The sequence below is a fragment of the Cervus elaphus genome, chromosome 30, assembly GCF_910594005.1.
Source record: "Cervus elaphus chromosome 30, mCerEla1.1, whole genome shotgun sequence".
Taxonomy (NCBI): domain Eukaryota; kingdom Metazoa; phylum Chordata; class Mammalia; order Artiodactyla; family Cervidae; genus Cervus; species Cervus elaphus.
In genome coordinates this window covers 17,077,557-17,097,133 of record NC_057844.1, presented here as the reverse complement: position 1 = coordinate 17,097,133, position 19,577 = coordinate 17,077,557, and the positions used below count along the sequence as shown (strand labels likewise).

Here is a 19,577-nt window from a genome sequence, read left to right as displayed (position 1 = left end):
AATCCCACATGCCTCTCAGTCAAAAAACCAAAATGTAAAGTAAAGGCAATACTGTAACAAATTCAATAAAGACTTAAAAATGGTCCACGTTTTTTCTTAAAAGCAACTGATAATGAGAAATATAAAACTACTCTCACTCGGGTTGAGGAGAGGGAGGCATATATCAGAGATAAACGTGAACGTAGGGCCATAGGAACACAAGGTCAATGGCAATTACTTTTGGGTTCTATGCTATTTTTCTTCATCTGAGCACGGCCCGTCGTGAGAGTGCATAGAACTGAATAGGAAACAGCAGCATGATGATCGGAGCGTCCAACGCCAGTCCTCAGGCAGAGGGGCTACTGCGTGGTGCACACACGCTGAGGGTGCCTGGAAGAGGAGAGCTGTGTTGTCTCCACGGGAGGCTCTCGGCGCCGCCGGTCAGTTCAGGATGGTGACTTTGAAAGAGCCGCTGTGGCTGTTGCTTTGGCAGCCTCTCTGTCATCGTGAGGCATGGTGTAATTGAGGAGGCTTGAAGTGCCTCGTCTCAGGTGGGCTCAGGAATTGAAGGAAAGGATGAGTGGGCAGGACTTTAACCACCCACCCCCCATCCTTCCTCTGCTCTGACCAGAGAAATTGCATTTTAATTATTAGAGTTCACTGTGAGATTTCATTTTTATACAGTTCAACTGTTAAAAAGACATCAAAAACCTAGTGCACAGGATCAGGTCCTGACTCTTTCCGTGGGTACCCCAGGCATTGCCTGGTCTTCCCTCAATCTCCTAGGCCGACCTCCCAAGGCCTGCATGACCCAGGCCCCCCGTCCAGGGTACAGTGAAGGGTTCCACGAGTGACCGGCCGCACGGGCAGCCATGCGCACTCTTCCCCATACACAGCCTGCTTACATCTTGCAACTCCGGCTTTGCCTTTTATTTTCCTTTTTAAGAATGCCCTTCCCCACCCTCTCCTCCTACATGAATCCATTTACTACATGATTCCTACATGAATCCAAGGTTTCCAATCTGTTCCAACTCCTAGTGATTTCTCCCTTCACTGAATTCTTAAAGCACATATAGTTTGTAGTCCTTTGGGAGACATTATAGTGTTCTGCTTTGGACTGTTAACATAACTTTTGATACCCATATCTTTTGTCTCTGAAATTTGACTATAAGCTTTTCTTTTTAATAAATACATTTTATTTATTTTTAAATAATAAAATAAATAAAATTAAATAAATACAATGTTTCATATTTTTCAAATAATGATTTAGGGGTTTATTTTGCCTAAATTTCAGTAAAGTGCTTTTTATTTAAATAAAATACACACACACACACGGCAAAGTTGTAGAAATACATATTTAAAGAACAACCACAAGAAAAGGTAGTTGCTTAAAAATTGTTAGGAAAGATGTCAATGCTAATTTCTTTTATTAAAAAAAAAGGAATAGTCACATTCAAGTTTATTACTCTTTGATTTTGTTGTTGTTCCTTTGGACTTTTTTCCCCCAACTTCTTTAAATAAGATGGAAGTGGCCAAAGAACTTTTACTTTTAATAACCTCACGTAGGTTAAACCAATGCCAAGTGGATAAAATCAGTTTTTCATAATTAATAATTGCTTATTTTGAATGTCTGGTCAATATATTAGATACTTAAGTGGCAGGCATTTCTAACGTACGGATACTCTAATGATTACAGGAGATAATAAAACATTTCATCATGTGGTTAGTTGACGGCATGCTGCTGCTGCTGCTGCTAAGTCACTTCAGTCGTGTCCAACTCTGTGCGACCCCATAGACGGCAGCCCACCAGGCTCTGCCGTCCCTGGGATGTTGAAGGTATAGAGTTTGACCAGATCTCAAACAGAAATTTAGACATTATATACACTCAGATTGTGTATGGATAATCTTTTATATGGTGGGGGCAAGTCTCATGACTGAGAAAGAGAAGAACTCATGGAGAATTTGCTTTGGCTATCCACCCAGAATTTCCTAATTAAAGGAACCAGAATAATTTTTCAGCTTTTTGGTGAATGGATGAAGTAGGATCCTTATTTCTTGCTTCACTGTATTAGTAAGACTTCAAGGAGGATGAACCTTTTCCACAGATAGTTTGAATCTAGTTAAAATTGCATAACTGATTTTATATTTGAACATTGAGTAGCGCCGATTATAGTGCTGTCTTACCTGCTTATGGCATCACTAGAATTTAAATTCCATGTCATTAGGCTCTTTTATTTAGAAGCCTGCTTTCTTTCATTGTTTCTCTTTCAGTAAAATGATCAATCTGTCAGTGCCGGACACAATTGATGAGAGGACAATCAACAAAAAGAAACTCACCCCTTTCACCATTCAGGTACATCTTCCCTGTGTTACCTTAATTAATATAGTGTTGTGCTTAGAAGGAATGGGTCATCATCATTGCCAAGCCGGGCCTTTTCAGATGTTCAAACATTATTCCTCCAACCCAGGCTCTGGGCTGGTCATCTGTCATGACCAGTGGGCACAGGGGAAAACATTTTTACTTCATCTTTTATTAATATAGTGGGGGTAGGTGGAGTTGGTGAGTGTTAGTCGTTGGGGGTAGACTTTGTTTTGGCCACTTATGAATAAAATTCACACTGGCTCAAGTTTTAACTCAGACTTCCCCTGGCAATTTATCTTTGAGCTGATGCCAGATACACAGCATTTTATCTGAAAAGATTAGCCTTTCTAAGAAGTGAGGGGGTGAACACGGGAAGTGCTCCGGCAGCCTCCACAGTGGTGTCGGCCAAAGCCACCAGTGTGATAAATATAACTTGTGTTTATGGCTTCGATTTGTTGATTAACTGGAACAGTGACTGGGAGTAAGTAAGCTGCATTTCTGTGCTGTGTTCCAGCATTTTACCATTATTGTAATCTTCTCACTCAGAAGCCACGTCTCACTTCTTAAATCATGAACAATAAATTATGTCCTGTTTGGATTTAAGCAACCCTGTGTTCTTAAAAGATGGAAGCCGTGATCAAAGCAAGAACTGTGATTAAATGTATATGAAGGCACTTAACGTCATATTTAATCTTGCTGTTGCATTTTAGGCTTTGCCGTAACTGGACCCCATATTTGTTTACTTGTCGTTTGAGTTCTGTGTGTGTGTGCTCAGTCGTTCAGTTGTGCCCGAATCTTTGTGACCTCATGGACTGTAGCCCACCAGGCTCCTCTGTCCGTGGGATTTCCCAGGCAAGAATATTGGAATGGGTTGCCACTGCCTACTCCAGGAGATCTTCTCCACCCAGGGATTGAACCCACATCTCCTGCGTCTCCTGCATTGGCAGGCAGATTCTTTACCACGGAGTCACCTGGGAAGCCCTTTCTTCTGATAGTGCTCTTCCAAATTCCCTGGTGGCCTGTGTTTTGTTTTGTTTTTAATTTATCATGAAAACAAGTTCTATAGGTCTTTGCCTCGGGTAAGTCCTGCTTTGCAGACCCAGAATAATAATAGTACGGTTGACCCTTGAACAGCATGAGGGTTGGGGTGTCCACCCTCTGCTCCATCTGAAATCTGAATATTATTTACAGTCTGTGTTTCCTGTACTTGGTTCTTCCATGACCATGGTTCTTCATCTGCGGATTCGACCAGCCATGGGTCATGGAGTACTATAGTATTCACTATATTTATACATTGGAGAAGGAAATGGCAACCCACTCCAGTATTCTTGCCTGGAGAATCCCATGGACAGAGGAGCCTGGTGGGCCCTAGTCCACGGGGTCGCAAAGAGTCAGACACGACTGAGTGATGAACACAATATTTATACATAGTGGGTCCATACACTTATGTGGGTCTGAGCAGCTCAGACCCGTGGCTTTCAAGGTCAGCTATATAAAAACCCTGGATTGAAAACTTCATTGACCCTATTCCAACTGTATATGTGTCACCTTACATAGATTGTTATTAGTTTATAAGAACATATAATCTGTATGTATGTGGATAGGCATATGTGTATTTGTATATATGTTGTGTGTACTCAAGGACCCTAGATATTATGGATACTCTCAGTAAATTATCCTTGGAAAAACCACCATGTCTTTTCCAGGAAGTTGATTTGTATCTTTTTCATTCCTTCAATATCCAGTCTGCAAGTCAAAAGCTATTTTGGTGTTCTCTTTTATGACCTCGATTTATATCAACAGCTGGGTTATTGACAATAACTGGTGACAAGACAGTGGCTGTCCTCAAAGGTGCCGCTTTACTGCTGGCCGATGGAGATGCTGAGTGTGGAGACTCCATCACAGAGCAGTGTGAAAAATAAGACTCGTTAGTTTCATCCTGACCAGGGTGAGCTGCCTGATCCTAGTATCTAGGTTGCTAGATTTTCTCTTTCAGATATTCCTGCTTTTTTCCAATATTTAAGCCTAGTGAAGACAATGCCCCTAGACCTGTGAACTTTCCAGAAGCGAAACACTGTTGCTTTGCCAATCAATAATGATCATTTGGCATCTGCAAAGTCAAAAACAAAACTTGCATTATTTTTTCTCCTTCAGGAAAATTTGAACCTGGCTCTGAACTCTGCCTCAGCCATCGGGTGCCACGTGGTTAATATCGGCGCTGAGGACTTAAAGGAGGGGAAGCCTTACCTGGTCCTGGGACTGTTGTGGCAGGTCATCAAGATTGGGTTATTTGCCGACATTGAGCTCAGCAGAAACGAAGGTATGAGCAAAGCCTCCAACATGAATAATGGCCTGACTTTTTGTTAATGCCGATGTTGAAGGCTGTATGAGGAAGATGTCATGAGTTGTCAAGCGCGGAATCTTCAGTTTTTGAAACTATAGTTATATCCAGTCCATTTTACTATAACACATTCTGTCCACACTGCCCAGAGCAAATGCCTTTTAAAGACCACAGACTAATAAGGAGGCTTGTTTAGAACCTGTAGCTCTGCCTAGCTGTCTGGGACTCCAACCTCAAGAGCTTTTCTGAGTTCACTTTGCCTTTATATGCTTTGTAACAAATTAGACTATTTTAAACTTGGATTTTACAAAGCGATTTGCATTCATATACTGCAGTGATAGTACCAGATTAGGAGCAATGTGATCTCTTTTTTTTAACCAAGATTATAGGAAATAACATTTAGGGTTTCAGAGTTCTCAACCAAATATTGTAGCTGTCCGTCTTACTCCGTCTGCTGTCAGCATCCTAAGTGTTTCAACAATTCAGCCTGTCCCTTGGACAGTAGTAGTAGACCTTGAGGAATATCAATACTCAGCACACTGTTACCTTTCATTTTTCCTGTGTAGACCCTACTAATGTGAAATCTATAGCCAGATTCTGGCCTTTAGTTATACATACATTTTATTAACATGTCCAAATCAAAATACCCAGGGAAGACTTCTGGGGTACAGTTTGAAAACCAGTGTATTATATTAAACAGAATATAAAGAATAAAAAAGCAAATAGGGAAACTTAGAACACATTAGAAAGAATATTGATTCGCAAATAATGACCTCAGCTAAATTTAGACCTTCTCGCTGAACAAAAGTGATTTAATTCATCCGGGAAACACAGAGGAAAGAGTTAATTGCACTTTTTGACTTGCTGTCATTATGCAGGTAAGCATTGGAAATATAAAACACCTATGAAAATAAACAAGAGGACATTGTCGTTATCACAAAATTGATCTCTTAAAAGTAAAAATGTTGTCCTATCATGAAATGTGTTCTAACAGACCCAGCAGAGTATTCCGAGTCGATAGGCTTGATTATTTCCGCAGTTCTGCCCCTGTTTTCTTAGGCATAGTGCTGACATTCACTGGTGTCATGCCGTCTCCACCCATAGAGGCTTCCCTGGTGGCTCAGATGGTAAAGAATCTGTCTGCAATTCTGCAGGAGACCCAGGTTCGAGCCATGGGTCGGGAAGATCCTCTGGAGAAGGGAATGACTACCCATTCCAGTAGTCTTGCCTGGAGTATTCCATGGACAGTCCATGATATCGCAAAGAGTCAGACATGACTGAGCAATTCACAGTTTCACTTTCTTCTCCACCCCCAAAATGGGGATAATAAATAGGCTCATAATACCTTACACCTCTTTTTAGGGAATAATACTAAGATGTTTATTCCATGGGCAAGGCCATACAGCCCTTTATCCCAGAGAGATAGCTTGGTACCTTTGCCTTCCCAGCAGGGCTCAGTTTAAGTTGTCACTAATCCCCCACCCCCAATCCCCTGCATTTATTTAAGTTGTCACTGATCCCCCCCAAGTATCCCCTGCATTCATTTTTCTTCGCTCTTTGTGTTTCTTCAGCACTGGCTGCTCTTCTGAGAGAAGGGGAGAGCCTGGAGGACCTGATGAAACTCTCTCCTGAGGAGCTCCTGCTGAGATGGGCTAACTACCACCTGGAAAATGCAGGCTGCAACAAAATCAACAACTTCAGCAGCGACATCAAGGTAGGAGGACTGGAGTTGGAACGTGACTAAAGCCACAGCAGTGGAGGGGATACGGGCATTCATGGAGACAGATGAAGACACGGGCTTCATCTCTTCAGGAGTCCCAGGGCTCGCAGGAGTGGCCGGCGCTGCTTTGGAGCCTGTGCTGTTTCTCAGGGCCGTGTGCAGCCCCAGCTCTGGGCCACGTACAGATCTGTCCGAGGCCCTAGTAGCTGCATGGCACCAAACGTGATGGGTGTCCCCTAGAGTTTCAACATCCCGATACAGAGGGATGAGGGTGAAATAGACAAAGGGCAAGAGAAAAGACTGATTTTCAGGTGAAGAGAGTCTCCATAGGATTCTAATGTCTTTCTGATTTTGTCAACGGGAGCATCAGATGGGGATTCCTTTCCAAAGAAAATCAAACCAGGATTACTCTTCTAATTACATTTAATCATAGCAAAGACTGCATGCCGGGTACCATTCTAACTGTGTTATGCATGTATCAACTCTTCTGATCCTCATGGCACATCTTTGAGATAAGGGTTATTCTTTGCTCATTTTGCAGGTAAGGAAACCAAGGTAAAGAGAATATAAGGAACTTGTTCAAGTTCACAGAGCTGGAGAATGGGGCCCGGGCTCCAGTTGAGCAGTTGATCTCCATGGTCCTTGACCACCATACACAGTGCTCCTCTAAAAACAATTTGTAAACTTCTTGAAAGCTTTGCATTTGTAGAAACCAGAGTGATACTGTAAAGATAATGATTCTGGAAACCGTCTGCAATGAGAATTAACCCCAGAAAATGTAGAAGACACAAGTAGTCCTACAACAGGGATCCAAAGGTTGAAAAGCTAAGGAAACATGCCTCGTGGTTTGCAAGTTTGTGAAAAGTTCCATGTCAGGGTTGTTGGCACTGATGACAGATATATCCAGATAGAAAGCTTAAGGAGCAGGAAGGAATGTCAGTCCTCAGTAGGAAATGGTATGAGATGCTGGTGTGCAACGTGAGGAAAATAATTCAGTCTTCCACTTTCTCAAAAGTTAAAAAAAGACATTTTCTCCAAAGAGGAAGAGTCAGAGGAAAGGTCACATGACTCACTGAGAGTCAACTCCAGCTTTTAATTCTTGAGTGACAGCTTCCCTCTTTCTCTGGCTTTTAGAATGCAAGGCCTGCCAGGCACAGTACCAGTTAGAGCAAAGCTTCTAGATGGAAAGCCCCCCATTCCTCAGGACATCGGCTAGTGATGCCGTTTGTTTTTTCATTGGTTATTCACATTCTTCTGGCACGAGCAGCCAGCCTAGAATTCAATAGGAGTTGGACGGCATCATCTCCCTCTGCACTCAACAGTTAGACTTGGCCATTATTTCAGCCACACTTTTCAGACAAAATTAGGATGCTTAGTCTGAGCCATAAATGTACCTGATTCCCTGTGACTGAAAGGCTGTGTTCTTTAGAACATGAGCTAGGAGCTGGCAGGCTGGACACAGGTACAGGGGTTGTTGTGCCTGTTCTCCGGGAGCAGCTGCATCACCACCGAGGTCAGTGCTGAGACGTATAAGTCAGCATCTGGCAACTTGAGGGGATGCCTTTAAATCACACCAAGTCAGCAAAGGAGGGGAAAACACCCACCACAGAGTGAGTGAAACAGGTTTCTTAGGGTCCTGTGCAATGAGATGACTCGTAGCAAAGCTCAACAGATGTGACATGTGACATGCAGATTTTATTCATGCCTAACATCTGCATGGAGAACTTCCCTGGTGGCTCAGATGGCAAAGAACCCGCCTGCCAATGCAGGAGACCCGGGTTCGATCCCTGGGTCGGGAAGATTCCCCTGGAGAAGGAAATGGCAACCCACTCCAATATTCTTGCCTGGAGAATCCCAAGGACAGAGGAGCCTGGTGGGCTACAGTCCATGGCGTTGCAAGGGTAGGACACGACTTAAGGACTAAACAACAAAACAGCTGTATGGAACTTTCACTGACTTTGAAATAGCTATAGCAGAAAGTAAGAGAAGGGGAGGGTAGAAAGGAGAGATGCAAATCTGGTTCCCGGATGCAGCATCTGTGCCTGGCACTGTCTCTTCTCATCTTTCTAAGGTCACAAGGGTGAGCGTACCTCTGGTCTAAAACTGGCTCTACCCAGTTTTAAAAAACAGAAACAGTTGAGTGTTTGATCGTTAAGAGAAATTAAGATGTCTTTCAGCGATTTAAATAATAAATTACCTGAAAATTTGTATGCTTTCATTGAATGACAAACTTTGACTGTGATTTAGAAAATTTCTTGTCAATAAACCTATTTCCAGAATCTAAGAAAACATGAGAATTCAATATCTATATCCTCTCTAACTAAATTTAATCACTTTTTCTAGCTTCTTGATCAATATTAAGTGCACTTAATATTTCTCCTTTGGCATAAAGACTGCTTGTGAATGCTTCAATTTTTTGTCTTTGAAATCTTTTTCTTTTGCTGATTGTCCGTTTAAATGTATTTTTAAACTCTGCTTTAAACTTCTGCTTCCTTTTTCTGTCACTTTTTTTTTAAATTAAACCTTAGCTGACTGACTTCTACAGCAATATAAAGGTATATATATTTTCCTGTATACAATTTAATACATGTAAATAGATTATTTTCTTCCCTGAGGGCAGCAGAATAGTATTTGCTTCCTTGGGTTGCCTTTTATGTATGTCCTGTATTTTCAACTGTTATACTTCTTTTAAAAAGAAAGGCAAATAAATATAATATGTAAAGGACAAGTGGAAAATTAAAATTAGTGAATGTTCCCAGTTTTGTTAGTTAAGTTGCATTCTTGAATGATAGTTGGATAAGAAATGAAATATGTTTGCTTTGGGGAAATTATTGTTGTGCTAAGTGTGTAATTAGCTATGCCATCTTGAAATTGTAATTTCCTCATTTCTCATAGGACTCGAAAGCTTATTACCACCTGCTTGAACAGGTGGCTCCAAAAGGAGATGAAGAAGGTATTCCTGCTGTGGTTATTGACATGTCAGGACTGAGGGTAAGTCCACACCCCAAGTCGTGTTTTGATGCCATTATTCCTCTGCATTGGCGGTTCCATTGCCCTGCGTGATGCTGGCTCCAGAGGTTCATGAGTGGGCATCTCTGCTTAGAGCCGTGTTAAATTTTTAAAAACTGTTAACAGTTGGGGTAGTAATTGTGGAAAATTGAATCTGGAAATAAACATTAAGCACAGAGAGGAGTGGAGTCCATGAATTGCAACAAAAGGTCCTGAATCCCACAGTGTGGTTCTTACACACCGCAACCGGGACCCAACTAGGCCAAAAAATAAACATTTTTTAAAAAGAAATTTGAAAGAAAAAAAACTCATTCCTGAATGAGAAGTAAAGCATCTGAAATATATAATCTATAGTATTGACTAGTAAAGCATCATAGTAAGAGATAATCCCAGTCTTAGTAAGTTCTAGTTGTCTGAAAATTAGTACTTTCATAGATTTTTAAGAGCATTAAAAGGCAGTGAACTGTATTTCCACAAAACTTAAGTCTTCTATTAAGAGTCTGCTTATAAATGACTAGAAATTCTCTAGTCCTATTTGAATAGACTTTTAATCTGAAGTCTGCAAAGCCAAATTTATTTATCAGTGACACTATGTAGGTTGAATTTTATCTTGTCAGAGTTGCAGGTACACCAGCTGAATGTGGGTAAAGAAGTTAAACTAATCAGAAGCTCTTGTTTGCAGATGTAAATATTTTTAATGAACTAAAAATAAGTGTAATGTATTATTTAATAAATGAACGTTTTGTGAAGTCTGTGCAAGAAGATTGCCTGGAGAAGGGAATGGCTACCCACTCCAGTATTCTTGCCTGGAGAACCCCATGGACAGAGGAGCCTGGTGGGCTACAGTGCATGGGGTCTCAGAGAGTCAGACATGACTGAGTGACTAGCACTCCTACTGCTGCTGCTATGCCAGAATATAATAAAAAGAAAGCCTAATGGTTGAAAATAATTAAGGTCAACTTAAGTGATAAAATTGTAGAATCTACTGCATCTCTTATGAGATGGATGAAGCTGGAGCCCCTTATACAGAGTGAAGTAAGCCAGAAAGATAAAGAACATTACAGCATACTAACACATATATATGGAATTTAGAAAGGTGATAACGATAACCCTATATGCAAAACAGAAAAAGAGACACAGAAATACAGAACAGACTTTTGAACTCTGTGGGAGAAGGTGAGGGTGGGATATTTCAAAAGAACAGCATGTATACTATCTATGGTGAAACAGGTCACCAGCCCAGGTGGGATGCATGAGACAAGTGCTTGGGCCTGGTGCACTGGGAAGACCCAGAGGAATCGGGTGGAGAGGGAGGTGGGAGGGGGGATCGGGATTGGGAATACATGTAAATCCATGGCTGATTCATATCAATGTATGACAAACCCACTGGAAAAAAATAATAATAATAATAAAAAAAAATTAAAAAAAAAATAAAAACGAGACAACCAACCATTCATCTGAAACGGTCCTGCTCTGTATAAAGATAGGAGGACTCGATTAATTAAGTCGATATGCCTCTTACTTGAAACTCTGATTTGTGTGTGTGTGTGTGTGTGTCTTAGTCACTCAGTCATGTCTGAATCTCTGTGACCGCATGAACTGTAGCCCAGCAGGCTCCTCTGTCCATGGGAGGATACAGGAATGTGTAGCCAGCCCCTTCTCCAGGGGATCTTCCCGACCCAGGGATAAAGCCTGGGTCTCCCACATGACAGGCAGATTGTTTTCTGTCTGAGCCACCAGCGAAGCCCCCTTCTGATTTGGGTCCAGGCAAACAGAAGGAATGATTTGCTGCTATTGGGGGTTTTCCTGAGGTCGAACACTGAGGGTTGCGGTAAGATGCCCATCTCTTTTCCACGTTACCCGTCTCTGCTTTGCGTCCGGAGCTCTGACCCAGCCTTGAGATGGTTGTCCTTTTCCATTGCAGGAGAAGGACGACATCCAGAGGGCCGAATGCATGTTGCAGCAGGCGGAGAGGCTGGGCTGCCGCCAGTTTGTCACGGCCACAGATGTTGTCCGAGGGAACCCCAAGCTGAACTTGGCTTTTATTGCCAACCTCTTTAACAAATACCCTGCCCTGCACAAGCCTGAGAACCAGGACATCGACTGGGGGGCTCTTGAAGGTAACTGGAAACCAGTTGTGTAAATGTTCTGAGAAGCAATCACAGTTCTAATTCAAGAGTAATTCAGATTCACCTCCTAAGCAAACATAAGCCCCTCAAGTGGGAGATTTGCAAACAGGTCATCAATTCTCTGGTACCTAACAAAGAGAATGAATAGATTAATCAAGTCAATTACAGCCAAGGAGGAATAATCAACTACCATTCTATCGCATCCATTATACATGGGCTTCATCTATTATCAGAATTAAATGTTTTAGGGAAGACAGTGCATTTAATTATCGGATGAAATAAATCCTGAGTTCCAAAAGCCTAATTTATGTACTTAATGGACTGAGTGTTAATTCCTAGAGGCAAGAAATTGCAGCCACTTATCATCTAAAAATGATATTTAACTTATGCTAAGAGGTGCTTACTGAGGTTTTTGTTTTGTCTCTGATTTGGAGGTCATGGAATAATATTTTGAGGCAAAATCCATGACAGTTATATTTAGGGGGTTAATGCCCTAAACCTAGGCAAAAGTCACATAGCTTTTAGTCAGATTCTAATAGGTGAAGTTGCCAGAGATGTTTTTCTCTTTTTTTCCCATTGTGAATGAGTCCCAATATTGAGATAGAAAAATCAATACAAGAATAATAATAAGTAAATATCCCCAAAGAGAGGAAATCTACATTTTAAAGAATTGGTTAATCCTTTTCTACAATGCTTTACCCCAGCTGGAAATGCTGAGTCAATCCATGTTCCAACACTGCATTTGTATGATTTTGATGTATGGTGGCCAGGGGTCCATGCATTCTGTTGACTACCAAGTCTATATGTCAAGCCCTCTCATCACCCATTTCCAGCTGCTTCTAGATCATCTACATTTGGGTCTGTCACTGTCGCTTGAAATTCAGCATATTGATCAGAATTGATCAATGTGAAAAGCAGGATCGATCATTTCCCCCCTCCTGTACTGCCTCTCTACCCACCCCCCAACCTCCCATCCCATCCACTCTCCTTTAGAAATTCTCCATTTCCATGAATCTTACCACATTTTTCTCTCTTCAGTCACCAAAACCCTGGGTTCCACTTTGATATCTTCCTCTCCTTCGCCCGTAAATCTTCTTGAATCAGCAAATACTAATCATTCTTCCCACAGAATGACTTTTAGATTGTTATTTTTCCTTTCTCCTCTTCCAGACTCTTACTAAATCATACACCAACTGTTTCAATAGGTCTTAGGGGCCTAGCCCTCCATCCATCAAGCACTTGAATGCGCCCATGTGCTGGTGTCAAACACTCTCCCCTCCGTGTTTAATTTAAATGCATATTGCCTTTCAGTAATTCTGCACACTGCTGCCAAACACATCATAGTGCTGCTTTCATTATAACTCTGCCTTGCTCAAGAATTTATTATAGTAATTTAAAAAGAACCCATAATGACTGTCATTGTCTAATATATCAACCAAAATCTGCTGCCTGGCATCCAAAGATCCCCGATTCTGGTTCCAGCCACTAGACAGCCTTATCGGTGTGGACTGTACTACACAGATATCTGAAAAGTCAGTTTCTAACGGTCTTAATACAGACCTTGACTGTCATTCCCTTTGTGTTCATATTTACATAATCTCCTACCCCGCCCTCCTTACTTGTCCCCCCAGATCCTCTCCTATTTCGTCTTTACCATCCAGATTTTACTAGCCTAGCTCTAAGGTAAAGCTCAAATTGCACTGCCTCCAAATGTAGCCTGTGCAATTCTCTCCTTTATCTCAACTCAAATATAAATATCCACCTCATATGGTAGCCCTCTAGCGTGCATGATCCCTCTTTGATTCTCAAAATACACAGAAAGAATGTAAGCCTTTGAGGGACAGCCCTGAACAGTTTCCCCGCATGGGCTCTTGGACGCTGTTAATCCTCATAGATGCTGTTCTCATTGAATTGAAATGGAAAAACAATTAATGCAGAATAACAACCCTCATTCAAATCCTTTAGGGTTTTTTTTTTTTTTAATTCTACTTTCAGTGTTTGTGACCACTGCTTTAGTTAAACTTTGATCATAAAAAAGCATATTTTCTTGGTGCCTGAAAGATAACTAGTCTTCATTCATTTAGGTGAGACGAGAGAAGAGCGGACGTTTAGGAACTGGATGAACTCCTTGGGCGTAAACCCGCGAGTCAATCACTTGTACAGGTAAGAATGCTGAGGGCCTCTTCCTGAATATGAGGTACCAAGACCTGTGAAGAAGCCCAAGGTTTCAAGTATCACTCTGGTGTGCAGTTCTCTTCAAAAAATGTGCGCACCTCAGTGAGAAGGGGGGAGACGCCAAATTGAGCAGCAGGTATTGAAAAACTCACTTCCATACACCAACCTTGCTATGTATTTAGTACAGTAAGTCCCCTACATATGAATGAGTTCCGTTCAGAGAGGGTGTTCGTAAGTCCATTTTGTTCAAAAGTCCAACAAAGTTAGCCTAGGTGACCAACTAACACCATCGGCTATATGGTACGGTACTGTAATAGGTTTATAATACTTTCCACACAAATAATACATTAAAAACAAACACAAAAATAAAGAAAAACATTTTAAATCTTACAGTACCTTGGGAAGTATTGTGGTACAGTGCAAAAGCTGACTCGCAGGGGCTGGCATCAAGTGGACAGGCAAGAAATAAAGATACTGTACTCTATATGCTCATCCGCCTCCATGTTCAGTCACTCAGTCGTGTCCGACTCTTTGTTACCCCATGGACTGTAGCCCGCCAGGCTCCTCTGTCCTTGGCATTTCGCAGGCAAGAATACTGGAGTGGGTTGCCATTTCCTTCTCCAGAGGATCTTCCCAACCCAGGGATGGAACCCACATCTCCTGCATTGGCGGGTGGATTCTTTACCACTGAGCCACCAGGGAAACCTGTGAAGGAAAGTACACAGAAGCATAGCCACTTGTAGGGGGTGCAGGCACATGCAATGTATGCCAGACATGTGCCCCGACTTACGTGATTGGACATGCAAACATACATTCGCGTCTTTGAAAGTTTGCAACTTGAAGGCTCATATGTTGGGGACTTACTGTACAAAAATCATAATCCAGCGGCAAAAGAACAAATCGACTTTATGGTATACCCAAGATCTGCTCACAGGCAGGCCAAACGGTAAATGTTCAGTCTGTGGGCGTGTCTCCAATGCCCTTTGTTGGAGCTGTTTATTTTTCTGGAGGATGTATGTTTCTGCTGAGGAGGCATTCATGGTCACATCTGGAGGACACTTCTAGGAAGCTCCCTCCCTTTCTCTGAGTCAGAAATTTCTTCCCCTCTAAAGATGAAGGGACTGATACCAATGTGGCCAAGTTGCTGGGAATGTTCCTGGAACTCACGTATGAAGAACTGCCTGGCCCGCTCCAGGCCCTTCATAAATGTTGGGTATCTGAGAATTCTTTTGTGTTTGTCTTCATCCAGTGACTTATCAGATGCCCTGGTCATCTTCCAGCTCTATGAAAAGATTAAAGTCCCTGTTGATTGGAACAGAGTAAACAAACCACCATACCCCAAACTGGGGGGTAACATGAAGAAGGTAAATGATGACTCTTGTGAGGTTCTGGTCGTCAGGTAAAGTCCTAAGCCCACAAGAGCACCGTGTGAATACTTTTATCAGGAAGGCAAGCTCAGATCAGAAATGTTTATCCGGGGATTAACTTCAGAGTACAGCAATCAGAAACCTGAGTGGTTTTTATTAAAAGGAGTTCATTATTTCAGTTGATTGCTTATTTATAATTCTGTGTTGGATGTTTTTAAGCGTCATGATGTAAAAATTCTAATTAAGATAATTAGAGCAAGCAGAGCTGCAGGGTGCCTTTCCCTCCAGCAAGATCCTCATTCTAATTTTCTAAAGGATCGAAACCTGTGCTAACAGTTTGACATGTACAAATAGTATGTCTAGTGAGAACACATTGTTTTGTAAAAGCAGCCACAACCACGGGAGTGGCACGAACACTTCCCACCATTTATCTTCCCTGTGACCCAGTAGTCCGTGAATCGCAGCCACGGGAACACCCATCCCATATGTCGGTTCACTGTGTGCTTACAGGATCTGGATTTTCTAGGTCAATCTCTACAAATTCAACTATCCTAGGGATATTATAGACAGGTTATTTACTATGGCTTTCTAGTTATGTCATGGGATAGAGCCATGAAAATGGTCATCATCATAACTCATTTTGGCTTTACACCTGGTACACTATGAGTATTTTTTTTTCTTTTGATGAAAGTGAGGGGTTCTGTTTAAGAAAAGGTGGAAATAAATAAATAAGACTTCCCTGCTGGTCCAGTGGTTAAGACTCCAAGCTCCCATTGCAGGGGGTCTGGGGTTTCAATCCTGGTTGGGAAACCAGATCCTGCATGCTGCAACTGAGACCCGGCGCAGCCAAATAAATTTTTTTTAAAAGATGGAAAATTATTTGACTAATTTAGAATCCTAGAATTGCAGAACTAGAGACTTGAGAGATTATTCAATCTGACCTTATTATTTCATTTTGTGTCTATTTTTATCATCTTACTTCCTCTGGTATTTATCATCAAAGAGATGATGACATTAGATTGTTTCCTTTCCTGCTCATTAACAGCTTGAGAATTGTAACTATGCAGTGGAACTGGGGAAGAATCAAGCAAAGTTCTCCCTGGTTGGCATTGGTGGACAAGATCTCAATGAAGGAAACCGCACCCTAACGTTGGCCTTGGTCTGGCAGTTAATGAGAAGGTAATACAGCTCAGGGTAATGGCATTTTATTGAATGTATTCTTTATTTTTAAAATTATATTTATTTATTTTTTATTAATTGATGATTGCTTTACTGTATTGGTTTGATTGAATGTATTTTTTAATCTGGAAAAGTACCAGCAAATTTCAGGAATGTGATTTAATTCAGTAAAACTATATTTTAAGCTAAGCTTAAACCCAAAGGAATGTTGTGGGGGGGCTGGGTGTGTCCTATTTTTTTGTTTGTTTGTTTTTTCTTTCATTTCTATCAGTTTTATTTCAGGTACTTTGAAATTCTGTTGTCAGGTTCATCAGTATTTCAGGTTGTTATGTTTTCTTAATGAATCACCCTTTTTCATGTGGAGTGACCCTCTATGCCTGATGATACTCTTTTTCTCTAAAAGCTATTTTTCCAGATAGTAGTACAGCTTCTTGATTAGTTTTAACAAGATACGTTTTTCCCCCATCCTCTTTTAACTGACTGATGTAAATACAGTCACTTATCGTTTAAAGGGACTTTCAAAACAAGAGGGGAAATATGCTATATTTACCTATATATCTGTCATTTTGGGTGCTTTTCTTTTCCTGGTATAGATCCAGATTTCTATCTGATACCATTTGATTTCTACTTGAAATATTTCTAGTGGTGCAGATCTGTTGGCAAGGAATTATTTCAGCTTCTATATGTCTGATAAAGTCTTTATTTCATTTTTGCAAGGTATTTTATCTGAGTGTAGAATTCTAGGTTGACAGCTTTTTCTTTCATTATTTTGAAGGTAGTGTTCACTGTCTTCTAGCTTGCATTGTTTCCAATGATAAATCTATTGTACTTCTTACCTTTGTTCCTCAGTCCTTAGTCGCTCCAGTTGTGTCTGACTACTTTCAACCCTGTGGATCATGGCCTGCCAGGCTCGTCTGGCCATGGGAGTCTCCAGGCAAGAATACTGGAGTGGGTTGCCATTAACTTCTCCATTATTCCTCTGTAGGTCATGTCTTTTCTTTTCTGGCTGCTTTCAAGATTTTCTCTTAATCACTGGTTTTAAGTAGTTTGATTATGATGTCCTTTGGTGTTTCTTGCACTTGAGGTCTGTTGAGCTTCTTGCATCTGTGGGTTTACAATTTTCATCAAATTTGGAAACACGTTGGCCTTTATTTATTCAAATTTGACTCCTATACCCACCCACCCTAGTTTTTCAGGACCTTTAAGTATTTGATCATTGAAGTTGTCCCAGAATTCATTGATACTCAGATCATCTTTTTCCTTTACGTTTCATTTTTCTTCTCTCTTTCACTTGGGATAATTTCTATTGCCTTGTCTTAAATTCACTACTCTCTTCTACAATGTCTACCATTAATTGCATTTGGTGTATATATTTTTCATCTCAGACTTTATAGTTTTCATGTATAGAAATTTGATTTAGGTCTTTTTGACATCTCATATATCTCTTTCCTTAACCTTCTTGAGCATATAGAATATAAGTACAATAACTGCTGTTTTTGTTTCTATTGATTGATTTTTAACCTCACTATGGGTCATACTTCCTTGCTTCCTGGAATGCCTACTGATTTTTCATCGTATGTAAGGCATTGTGAATTTTACCTTGCCGTTTGCTAGATATTTCTGTATTCCTTTAAATATTCTTGGAATTTTGTCCCGGGATGCAGTTCAGTTCAGTTCAGTCGCTCAGTCGTATCCAACTCTTTGCAACCCCGTGACCTGCAGCACGCCAGGCCTCCCTGTCCATCACCAACTGCTGGAGTCTACCCAAACCCATGCCCATTGAGTCAGTAATGCCATCCAACCATCTCATCCTCTGTCGTCTTCTTCTCCTCCTGCCCTCAATCTTTCCCAGCATCAGGGTCTTTTCAAATGAGTCAGCTGTTTGCATCAGGTGGCCAAAGTATTGGAGTTTCAGCTTCAACACCTGTCCTTCCAATGAACACCCAGGACTGATCTCCTTTAGGATGGACTTGTGGGATGCAGTTACATTACTTAAACACAATTTGATCCTTTGGGGGCTTACCTAAAATCTTAATCTCGAGCTAATTTTGCCTCTCAATACTGAGATAATATCATCTGAGTACTTTACTTGATGCTCCATATATCATGAGATTTGTCTACTCTGACTGGTGGGAGCCAGATGTATCCCACGCTTGTGTGAACTCCAAGGATTGCTCTGCCCATTCATTTCTGCAAGTTCTTTTCCCAGCCTCAGTGTAATTTGCTCAAATGCATGCACCAAGTAGCACTCTGCTAAGCACTCGAGGTAGATCTTCTGAAGATCTCTGGAGCTTTTGTTCTCGATGACTCTGCTCTCTAGGCAGCTCTCTTCTCTCTGCTGTTCCGCCACACACATTCTAGCACCATGGTTTCCTTGAGTTCTCAACTGTGTCCCGTCAGCTCATCGAGACTGTCATGCTCTGTTTGAGTTCTCCTGCCCTGCACTGCAGCCTGGGAATTCTCTGTGCAATAAGCTGGGACAATCTTAGGGCTCACCACATTCGTTTTCCTTCTCTCAGGGACCCCTGTTTTGTGCTTCCTGTTGTCCAAAGTCTAGACAACACCATTTTATATTTTTTCATTCTGTTTTATGTGTTTAAGGCAGAAGGGTCAGTCTGGTTCCTGTTATTCCATCATGACCAGAAGCAGAATTTCCTGCTACTTCTATAACAGAGATCTTTAGATATCTTTTAGTTGTTCAGTCGCTCAGTTGTGTCTTTGCAACCCCATGGACTGCAGCACGCCGGGCTCCCCTGTCCTTCACTGTCTCCCAGAGTTCACTCAAACTCGTGTGCATACCTTTTAGAGCCAAATATAAATTTGATTAATGTGAGAGCTCTGTGGATAAATTATTTAATCAATAGTAGAATATAATAAGATAAACAAATGGAAGATAAATGATGAGAAAAGTAAACAATTTTTGGTACAAAAGCATGAGCCTGGGGAGAATTCTAGATAGCAAAGCTGTAAGCATTAACTAGTTCACTTTTACATGCTTTGCTCTTTGCCTCCGGTACTGATAGCCCTGAGCAGGCAGAAGTCTTCCATTCCTTAATTAGAACCTATGTTAGAGTGACTTAATTAATTTTTCTACCTGGAAGGAAGCCCCAGAAACCATATGTCACATTACATTATATCTAACCAGGTAATGGCAGAGACAAGGTTTGTCATTTCCTGAAGCACAGAAGCTCTATTCCCAGGCCACTGTCTGCAGGTCCTAATATCTATAATGGTCCTCAGAGTACTTACGTCAGTGTTCCCAGGTGATGGAGGGTGATCAGCAGTGATCATAATCACTACCTGATTTACATTTGCT

The 19,577-nt window shown here is 41.3% G+C and overlaps 1 protein-coding gene across 7 annotated transcripts in view; it reads left to right on the top strand.

Annotated features, from left to right (window-relative positions):
- The window catches only part of LCP1 (lymphocyte cytosolic protein 1), a 97,188-nt gene that overhangs the window by 66,259 nt on the left and 11,352 nt on the right, over positions 1 to 19,577 (top strand). For all 7 annotated transcript variants that reach the window (XM_043891921.1, XM_043891919.1, XM_043891923.1 and 4 more), the window contains exons 6-13: positions 2,251 to 2,332; positions 4,496 to 4,661; positions 6,254 to 6,396; positions 9,298 to 9,393; positions 11,336 to 11,531; positions 13,625 to 13,703; positions 14,965 to 15,079; positions 16,128 to 16,261. In XM_043891921.1, the coding sequence (XP_043747856.1) occupies positions 2,251 to 2,332; positions 4,496 to 4,661; positions 6,254 to 6,396; positions 9,298 to 9,393; positions 11,336 to 11,531; positions 13,625 to 13,703; positions 14,965 to 15,079; positions 16,128 to 16,261 (1,011 nt within the window). The remainder of the gene's footprint in view (positions 1 to 2,250; positions 2,333 to 4,495; positions 4,662 to 6,253; positions 6,397 to 9,297; positions 9,394 to 11,335; positions 11,532 to 13,624; positions 13,704 to 14,964; positions 15,080 to 16,127; positions 16,262 to 19,577) is intronic.